This window comes from Montipora capricornis, chromosome 10 (genome assembly GCF_036669925.1).
Source record: "Montipora capricornis isolate CH-2021 chromosome 10, ASM3666992v2, whole genome shotgun sequence".
NCBI lineage: Eukaryota > Metazoa > Cnidaria > Anthozoa > Scleractinia > Acroporidae > Montipora > Montipora capricornis.
Window position 1 is genome coordinate 298,676 of NC_090892.1, and position 9,840 is coordinate 308,515.

General features: G+C 38.8%; 1 protein-coding gene across 1 annotated transcript in view; it reads left to right on the top strand.

The window, feature by feature from the left end:
* Positions 1-8,849, top strand: part of LOC138019106 (uncharacterized) — a 10,294-nt gene extending 1,445 nt beyond the window's left edge. The window contains exons 3-9 of the mRNA XM_068865778.1: positions 6-293; positions 448-540; positions 2,776-2,931; positions 3,680-3,832; positions 4,134-4,201; positions 4,437-4,554; positions 6,452-8,849. Of these exons, the coding sequence (XP_068721879.1) occupies positions 6-293; positions 448-540; positions 2,776-2,931; positions 3,680-3,832; positions 4,134-4,201; positions 4,437-4,554; positions 6,452-6,742 (1,167 nt within the window). The 3' untranslated portion in view covers positions 6,743-8,849. The remainder of the gene's footprint in view (positions 1-5; positions 294-447; positions 541-2,775; positions 2,932-3,679; positions 3,833-4,133; positions 4,202-4,436; positions 4,555-6,451) is intronic.
* Positions 8,850-9,840: the final 991 nt, after the last annotated feature.

A 9,840-nucleotide genomic window follows, 5' to 3' on the forward strand; every position in this document is an offset into this window, starting at 1 on the left:
TCCAGCATTTCAACCTTGAAGACTTTGAGTTTAGCCAACAGTATCTGTACTTCTGGGACAGAATTGAAAGAGCTTACTTTTTCATTGATGTGTATGAGAAACTGGCAAGAAAAGGCGAAGATCCTGATGGACGTTTGATGATGTTTCTTTTGTCCAACCCACTTAATGATGGTGGCCAGTGGGATATGCTCATTAACTTGGTGGAGAAATATGGATTGGTTCCAAAGGAAGTTTGGCCAGAAGCATTTACCGCTGGGCGCTCAATGCGACTGCGGAAAATTATGAACTACAAGGTATTGGTCTTTTTACCCCTTGTTCCAGAATGTACTGCATGCATTCAATTCCCTCGGCAAAACAGTTTTCTTAAATGTACCGCATTTCTTTGAAGAGAAACAGAATTTATTTCTTTTTTAACTCTTTGTTTTTTTTTTCCTGATATCCTTGTAGCTGCGAGAATATGCAGTGAAGCTTAAAGAACTGGTTGATAAGAAAAATAGTGAAGCAGACATTAAAGAAGCGAAAGCAAAGATGATGAATGAGGTTGGTAGAATAATGTCACTACTGATGACTGTCCGAGCACCTGATTTTTACCAATCATTACAGGGGCATAGCTAGGATTTTTCAAAGGGGGGTCACACTTTCTCACACCCACGTCACTTACCAATTTGTCATATCGCTGTCCGTGCTGTTTTTGTTGAAAGTGATACCGGTAAAATTTTTAATTTTCGGATGAGCAGTGTACAGGTGGAGGGACAAGCCTGCAAGTAAGTTCCAGTACCCCAGTACCCTCTCCCCTGGATACGTCCCTGCATGAATGCGAAGACTGACAGATTGCCTTGCAGTCTTTCAATTCCCCAGAGGCCAGGATTGATTGGTTGTTGCACTTTTTATGTATTGGTGGACATTCAGAATAACCAAAACCAACTTATTGGTCGATTCTTTTTATTTGATTCTTTGATTCATTGACTCAGTAATTTGTTTTTATTGGTTCCTTGATTTATAAGCATTTTATTTTTATTTATTTATTTATTTTTTTATTTTTATTTTTAATTCTTTTACAATACTTACAATACTTACGATACTTACGATCCCTACCTACTTAACAAACCAAAGGTATTAATTTACACCATACAATACAAAAAAACAGAAAAACCAAAAAACCAAAAAAAAAAAAACCAAAGCCCTTTGCAACACAAACAGTAATTAGGTTCTTTCAATTACAAGTCGTAGGACTGTAATGTGAGAGGAATGGGTGGAAGCCTTCTATTTTAGGATAATGACTGCGTGTTCTACAGGTCCAAATGTAATACTTTGCGACCAAAAAGAAAAAGTAGTGATTCTTGTTTTGAATTAATTGAGGCTTTAGACCAACAACTAATGATGGTGACAAGTCTAGCCTAGGAAAAGCTTTGTCACGAATCAGCCATTCCTTAAAAGCTTCCCAGAAACGGGACGTTACAGTGCAAGTCCAGAATAAGTGAATGAGTGATTCCTCTTCCCGTTGACAGAAACTGCAGTGATCGTTATCAATAAAGTTTATTTTTTTCAGAAAATTATTGGTGGCTAATCGCCTGTGAAACAGCTTAAATTGAAATAACAGAAGTTTAGAGATTTTGGTACATTCGAAGGGTTTTCGATACACGGCGACCCAGTCCACAGTTTCGTTTGGTTCAATTAGGCAATCTGCTAACCACTTCATCTGACTATTCAAGGGCTGTTTTCTTTTTTTTTTCCACAAGCTTTTGGTACACTATTCTGTTTGGTTTATTTGCCATCAGAACTTTTTCACTAAACATATTGTAGTCCGAAACTTCGCTTAGGTTTTTCCCATTGGTTGTTTCCCACAACTGCTTTATAGCCGAGATGACTCCAAGAAAAGACAGAAAACTTGGTTTAAATCTATAACGGTCTTTAAATTCTGAGAAAGATAAAAAAGTGGACTCATTAACCATTAAATCGCTGACAACCTGAATTCCCTTAGTAGCCCATAGTGCGTAGTATATTGGTTTATTTTCGACTTGTACGAGAGAATTGAACCAAAGAGGCTGTGACCATAGCTGGGTGACAGAGGACATGCAATCTTCAAAAGTAACTTCTGACCAAATTTGTAGTATTTCTTGCAGGAAAACGTCTGATACTTTTCCAACTTTTAACAAATCTTTTTGATTTAGATTACCCCTAAAAAAGGTAGCACCACCGAGATCTTGCAGTTGCAGGTCAAAAAAAAGTTTCCATTTTGCCTGGTTATTTTGGTCGAGGTATTTCTTAATCCGAGTTGCCTTCAAAGCCTTGCTAAAAATCTTTACATCAACCATCTTTAGTCCACCCTGTTCATAATCACTAATCATAGTATCACGCTTAATTTTGTCACCTTTGCCGTCCCACAGAAAATTGTAACAGAGATTATTAACTTCGTTAACTACTCTTTGATCTGTTTGCAAAGGTGAAAGAATATAAACAAGTTGCGAGATTATTAAACGTTTTAATACAGTTATTTTACCAAGTAAACTAAGTCGACGCAACTCCCAACAGCCCAAAGTTGCCTTAAGTTTTGTTAACTTTTCGTTATAGTTTTCTTTCATCGTTATTACCGGGTCAGTTGACAACCATACACCCAAAGTCTTTACCTTGTCCCTAATCCATTTCAGCTCGATTTCAGGGCAAAGTTTCTCCTCGCTATTTGCTTTACCACCAATCCAAAAGGCTTCCGCATTTTATTTATTTATCCTTAATTTATTCTTTGATTGTTTCTTCATTAATTTTGCCTTCCTTCAGGTTTACAGAATTACCAGCATATGTCTTGGTAGTCCACCCCAGTCATTTGATTGGGAATATTTTGACAAAAGCAAAGCATATTGCAAGCTCTCGGCAGTGACTCCACTCCAGTTCTACAATCAGCATGTCAAGCCTGTTTATAACCCACTAGACAAGGTAAAGTTACTGTAACTCAATTGTTTATGCATTCTGTTTATTTACTTAGTTGTCTTTGCATATTTGCTGATTTACTCAGTTGTTGTTGTTGTCACCTTGTTTCCTTCTTGTACAGTAAGTATTCAGTTGTTCCCACCTGTACTGGTATGTCTTTTTGTTGGCTCATTTCTTCTTTCTTTCCTCTAGTCCTCCCTATCTCTGTTCGTTCCTTCTTTTGTTCCTTCCTATCTTCATTAATACATTCCTTCTTTCCTCCCTCCCTTACTTTCTTCCTTGTTCCTCCCTCCCTTCATTCTCTCTTCCTTACTCCCCCTCACATCCTTCTTTCCTCCCCTCCCTCCCTGGCTGACTCCCTCTCGTTCTCCACCCTTTCCTCCTTCTTTACCCCTCTTTCCACCATTCCCACCTTCATTCCTTCCTTCCGTCCTTCATTCCTTCCGTCCGTCCTTCCTTCCTTCCTTCCTTTCCTTCCTTCCCCCTCCCTCCTTTCTTTCATTCCATCCCTATCTCTATCCAGCATACACGATTTTGTGAGTCTCTCCCCACCTGTCATCCCATTCCTGTTCAGTCATGCAACATTTCATTTATTTGTTTGCCCATTCTGCATTTATTCCTTCTTTCCTTTGTTCCTTCATTCATTTGTCCATTCTTTTATTCATTTTGTTTGTCCTTCCTCCCATTCTCCATTCCATTCCTTTTAAACAATCAGTCTACTTGCAGTAGCATTTTTATCTTTCACGCCCTTTAGGTCTGCCTGGTGAATGACCCTCGAAATCCTTACAACAAGCTGCTTACTGTGGAGTACCTTAGTAACATGGTGAATGGACGCCGAGTCTTGTATAACAACCAGTCTGTTGAAGTACTAAAAAAGCTTTCCGCTGCATCTCTCAGAGACAATGAGGTGACTATTGCTCAGCAGCTATTTGCTGCTCAAATATTGGATGGAATTTAATATTGTTTCTTGTTGAGAAAATACATCAGAAGAAGAAGTGTTAACATAGATACACGCTACTGCAGCTTAAAATGCAACTTAAAAAGTTACGATTCATACCTATATTTGGGTTTGATTGAACCTCACTGAGTGACATGATAGGGAAAGGAATCGTTTATTTACTTACTTACATGTATTTTCTGTTTTGAAAATCAGGTGACCTAATTAAAATCATGGGAACCAATCCAACATTTGTTTTTTATTATCTCAGGCAGTTTGGTTTGGATGTGATGTAGGCAAACATTTTGAAAGGAAAATTGGAGCTTTACATCTAAACATGTAAGTTTTAAAATGTAGAAATAGTGGGGTTATCATACAGTCCTAATCATTTTAAGTCCCATAAACCTGTACTTTATAATTAATGCTCATGAAACCTTGTCTTGTACATTTAAATGTAGAAAAATAATCCTAACTTGAAAATGTAGTGTAATTACATTAATTTTATTCTCACTTTTTTGTCAATATGTCACGTTATGAAGATAACTTGTCCTGAATTTGTTTGTTTCGTTCTCAGTCATAACTATGAGTTAGCATTTGGGATCTCAATGCTTAACTTGGACAAAGCACAGCGCTTGTTGTATGGAGATTCATTGATGACGCATGCAATGGTCTTCACTGGGGTCTCCTGGGAGGTATGTTGAATGAAGGATCACCATCCTTAAATATTAGGGGATGTGGCCAAACAATAAAAAATGTTGATTGCATGTTCCATTGATCCAACATGTTTAATATTATGGGGTGACCAAACTCAATCAAACATCCTGTCAACATGCTTGATCAAACGTAAGACTCACAGGGTTGTGGGTAAGGTGTCTATGGTAACGAATCAATTTTTAGTCGCAATGTGCATGCGCACTTGCAACATGTTGGTTTAGACTGGTAAAACGAAAAATTCACACATCCAACACGAGAACAAAAGAAATGTTGGAAGATTTTGAATCCAATGTTTGATGCTGTATGAAACATGTTCCAACATTATCTAACATTTTGAATGGTCATCAAACATAATGACCAAACGCTAAAATGTTAGCTCACCCAAATGTTTGACATTTATCGTTCGACAGGGCCTTTAAACTTCATTAATTATTTGCTAAATCTTAAGTTCACGATCCTCGTTACTGTACATGCAGTGGGGCAAATACCACCTTTCGACATCTCATTCTTAGCAGTGTGCGGGACGTGTGTCAGCTCCCATAAGTTGCATGATGCTCAGTGGTAGAGCACATGTTTTCTACTTAGATAATTTCAACAGATGTTAAGAGCATATGCATTTTATTCTATGTGTACCTGTGTTGAATGCTGTATAATATATTATCATATATTTAAAATAACCCAAATAACCCAGACTTGAACGGTACTCGAAGATTGCGCTACACTACTCTACTAACTGAGCAACCAAGTTAACTGGCAGCCTGGTCACTTGTGGGTTTGAATTGCATGATACGTAAAAGGTCCAAAGGTGAAAGATTGAGTGCTATAGACTATTATTGGAATGTACATATATTTAAACTGTGCAAATTGAAATACATGAAAAATGGAGTCGATGAGCGAAGTTAAGCAGAAGCTTAATCATTCTACGTTTTTCTTGATCATCTACATCTACATGTTTCAGTACTCGGCAAAGTCCCTTTTTGACTTATGGCTGTTTCTGCCTTGGTGATCTCATACACCATAAGCCTTTTTACAGACATCACTGCCAAACCAGCCACTTTAATTTGCTGGAGAGAACAGGACAGCAACAACACCTGGGACTCCATCCCCTAGTCTTCTCCAATAGTGTGTGGGTTCTTTAACGTCCCGGAATTTATGAACATAGAAGATATTTGTGAGACGGTGCCAACGGTTTATAGTCCCTATCCGAGAAGACCTGAATGTCTAACAATTTGCATATGAAATTACAAAGGCATTGCTTTCTCCACAGTTATTTTAAGATTCTGAGTGTTGATCCGGCCGAGGTTCGAACCCGCGACCGCCCACGTGACAGCCCGATGCCCAACCAACTGAGCATCATTTCTTCGTTCATCTCTTACGGAATATAGTGACGAGTTCCCAGTTGGCTTTATAGCTCAGTTGGTAGAGCTGTGCAGTGCAATCGCGCGGTTCGCGCCTCGTTTAAGCCTGGGTTTTTTTCCAGGCTTTCTTTTGCAACTTGCAACTGCATATGACCCATGTTCACCCAAAAGGCATTGCGCGCTGCGTTGAATTTCACGCGGACGGAAAATCCGAAAATCACCGACGAGTACCCAATCAAAACGCTGCAACTATTTCAAAACAACGACACAAGTGCGCAATGTCTTTTGGATGAACATGGGCCTTTAAGTTGCTGTTTAAATGCGATGATCTCCAAGATCTCTTGTACCCGTTTTGTTGAGTCACTCATTGGGTAAAATTGTACCATCTCATTTATGTGGCACCAGTTAACTTCTCGGTCCGTCATCACTGTGACAGGTCGATTATTGTGAGGACGCTTTATATATTATGTTTGAACTGCAGTCCAAGATGAAATGATTTTGATATTTTTGCGCCCAGGGAAACATGGATTCAAAACAAGAAGGTGACAAAGACTCTTTGGAACTGAAGACAACAAAATGGCGAGTGGAGAATTCCTGGGGCGAGGAGAAAGACAAACCAGGATATTTAATGATGACGGATGAGTGGTTCACTGAGTTTGTCTACGAGGTTGTTGTGGACAAAAAATATGTTCCAGCTGATGTAATGACGGTGTTGGAGGAAGAGCCAATAGTGCTACCGGCATGGGACCCCATGGGCTCTCTTGCCTGCGCCTCTTGTAATCAAGGGGACCATCAATGTCATTTGTGATTTTAATAGTAATTCTTCACCTCGAACTCAGGCTCCCTCTCAGGGCCAAGTTAGGAAAGAAAGAGCGCCTGAGTTCGAGGTTGGAGTCAAACTAGTTTTAACTGTCGTCATATACACGAAAAATTACTCTGCTCTGATCGACTAAAAAAGAGTGCAGCTCTCATGTAAAGCCCCGTGCGAAAGGACGCAACATTGTTGACCAAGAACTGCCAACATTGCAGGGTGTTACATGTTGCGTCCGTTTGCACACCCACCGTGATCCATAACGTTGCGTGAAGTTTGAAACTGCTCAAACTTTTGAGTCAACTATTCCACACATTTCTTTTTTTCCCTGATCACCGAAGCGTAGCGCAACAATGTTGAATCCGTTTACACAGCTCTTTCATCATTGTTGGGGTCACGCACGCGCATGATATATGGTCTCCATGGAGATATCAACGCATTAACCTTTTGAACAATCTCGTCCCCAGCGCCCACGTGTGTTTTGGTCAGCGCCAAGACACGGTGCTATGGAATAATTAATTTTCAGAACTGATAAGCTTATTGTTTATCAAACTGCTCAAGCGTAATCTACTGAGTGTAAAAATAGCTTTTAATTTACGAATATGCCACAAAAATCTCCAACGAAACTTGTAAACACGAAGATTTGCCGCTGCTGTTGTAAACCGTTGAGTTTTAATCATCGCCCCATTTCACTTTTTGGTGAATTCGGAACTCCCAAAATCTTGGAGTTCCGGAAATAGATTATTCCAGAGCTCCATGTCTTGGCGCTGACCAAAAGACACGTGGGCTCTGGGGACGAGATATCCTTTTGAAATCAAGATGGTAGCCGAATTTTGTAACTTTACGATGTCTTATGAGTCGTATCATTTCCATAATACACGCTACACGTGCTTACATTGTTGCATCTATTTGCACGGAGCTTAACAAGGGTGGAGATGACTTTTTGATCTACAGAGATCTGTTTCAACCAATCAGTTGAATGAGTTTCATAAACAATTGAAGGGCTTGCTGGTACTTTTTCATTTGTTTTGCTTTTCTATCTTTATACCTTTTTTTATGTATATTATTAGCCCTGCGGGCTCGTGCAAATTTGCTAGTCTGAGAAATGTACTCGTGCTTATTTCTACCAAACTCGAAATCATGTCATCAACTATACTAATTTCGCATTTGCTTCTGTCTTATTCTCCAAAGAATTGGTTATCAAGAGTCACTCAGCAACAGAAAATGTTTTTAAAGGCGTCAACATCGATCATAGACAGTATTCATAATTGGTGGCCAAGAAACTATTAAAAGCTAACCGTAAACTTTTGTTTAGGCCTAATTAGGCCTAAGGTTAGCTTTTATGCATGTTTAGGATACTTTTTGTATTCGTATCCTTACCCTTACCCCAACCCTTGGTCTTACCCTTTCCCTCGTTTGAGAAACGCCAATTTTGTGCGTGTCCCAGTTAGTCCAACAAGCATCGTTCTAAAGCAACTTTTGTATTTTGTCAATTCCTATCAAGGCTAGTTGGTCTAGAATATTAGAACAAGGACAATAGAATAATGTATTGACCACCATCTATGAATATGGTCTATGATATGTAACCGAAACATGAAAAAGTTGCCAAAGAAGAGAGTTCAGTTTCTAGGGCATGCGCTCAGTAGCCGCCTTTATGTTAAGGAGGTTCAAAACAGTTTCTCAAGATCTACTTCACTCTACCAATGAAATGAGTGCAGAATTTGGCTTACCATGTAAACAGATTCTTAAAATCTTGTTTTCCCAAGCGAAGCAAGCTCGAGGAACTTAAGGAAACTCGTTAGAATTTTAGCCACAAGTACCTTTTGATACGACGACTTTAATTAATGTTTCGGTGTATGTTGTCTGTGCTTTTACTTGGGTCGCTTATGAAGATTTCTTTCAGCCTCGTTTTGAAAGCGACGCCAATTCAGAGTCTGACGTCAGACGCACGGCGACATGGTATCAGTTTGTTAAACATTAGGGATAGACTGTTGGTAATAATGCACTTTTATTGACAATTAGACGGTCTTGAAGGCCTCAAAATGTAAACACAAAAATGTGCTTTTAGTAATGCTACTGTCAGAAAATAAAAAGAGTTAAAAGTGTTTTTGTAGAGTATATTTCTGGAAGTGAAGGACTGAAATTTCGAAAATCATCTGAAACTAAACGTCACACCACTAATGCTTGTGACTTAAAGTGGTACTATGATCAAAAAATCATATCCATTTTTTCTTCAGATTTTGAAAGCGTGTTCGCTTAACACCTAACTGGCAAAATTTTGAGCTTTGAGTCTTATCCGAAGGCTGTTTATTTTGAGTGTAAGTTTTGGATTTCACGGTCCGCCATTACTCACGTTCAAAACTGACCGATTGGGCATCAATGGGTTGGATCTAGAGAAAATGACGTCATGTACTCACTAGCTTAAAATTTCAGCGTGCAAACGCAATTTATTATATATGCAAAACACGGGTTTAAAAGTCTGAAAGCCCGAAACTCCCGTGCTGCATATTAATTCAGCCGCGTACACACGCATTGCATTCTTAAACTACCCAGCTCTCTCAAGATTTTAAAGTTAGTAATGGCGGACCAATAAATAAGTAAATTGCATTTAAAATAAACAGGTGTTTTTTTAAAATCAGAACTCAAGACTTGGATCATTTAGTGTTTAGTTAACATAGTTTTGAAATCCAAAGAAAAAAAGAAATATTTTTTTGGTCGTAGTACCACTTTAACTTTTAAGGTAAAAATTAAAGGTCAGTGCACAGTTTGATAAGCGAAAAAATTAGACACAACATTTATTAGCAGGGTTAGTTATTGCCCTGGCTTGTTCACGGCTCTTAGTCTTCCAGGGCGAAGGATGAGGCGAGCATTTCATACCAATTGTAGTCATGTGACAGTTTGAGTACATCGAACGTGAAATTGAAAGTTTCTAAAAGTATCTTGACCTTGGGCTTTTGCAAAGTTATAGACGTTGGGGTTTTCAAGAGACATAAAAAGAGAGAGGGAAGAGCTGTTGAAGCCTTAAAAAATAACAGTTAGTTTGGTCGATCAAGTAATTAATATAGTTCATTGGGCGCTTCTCGGAAGTGAGAAAA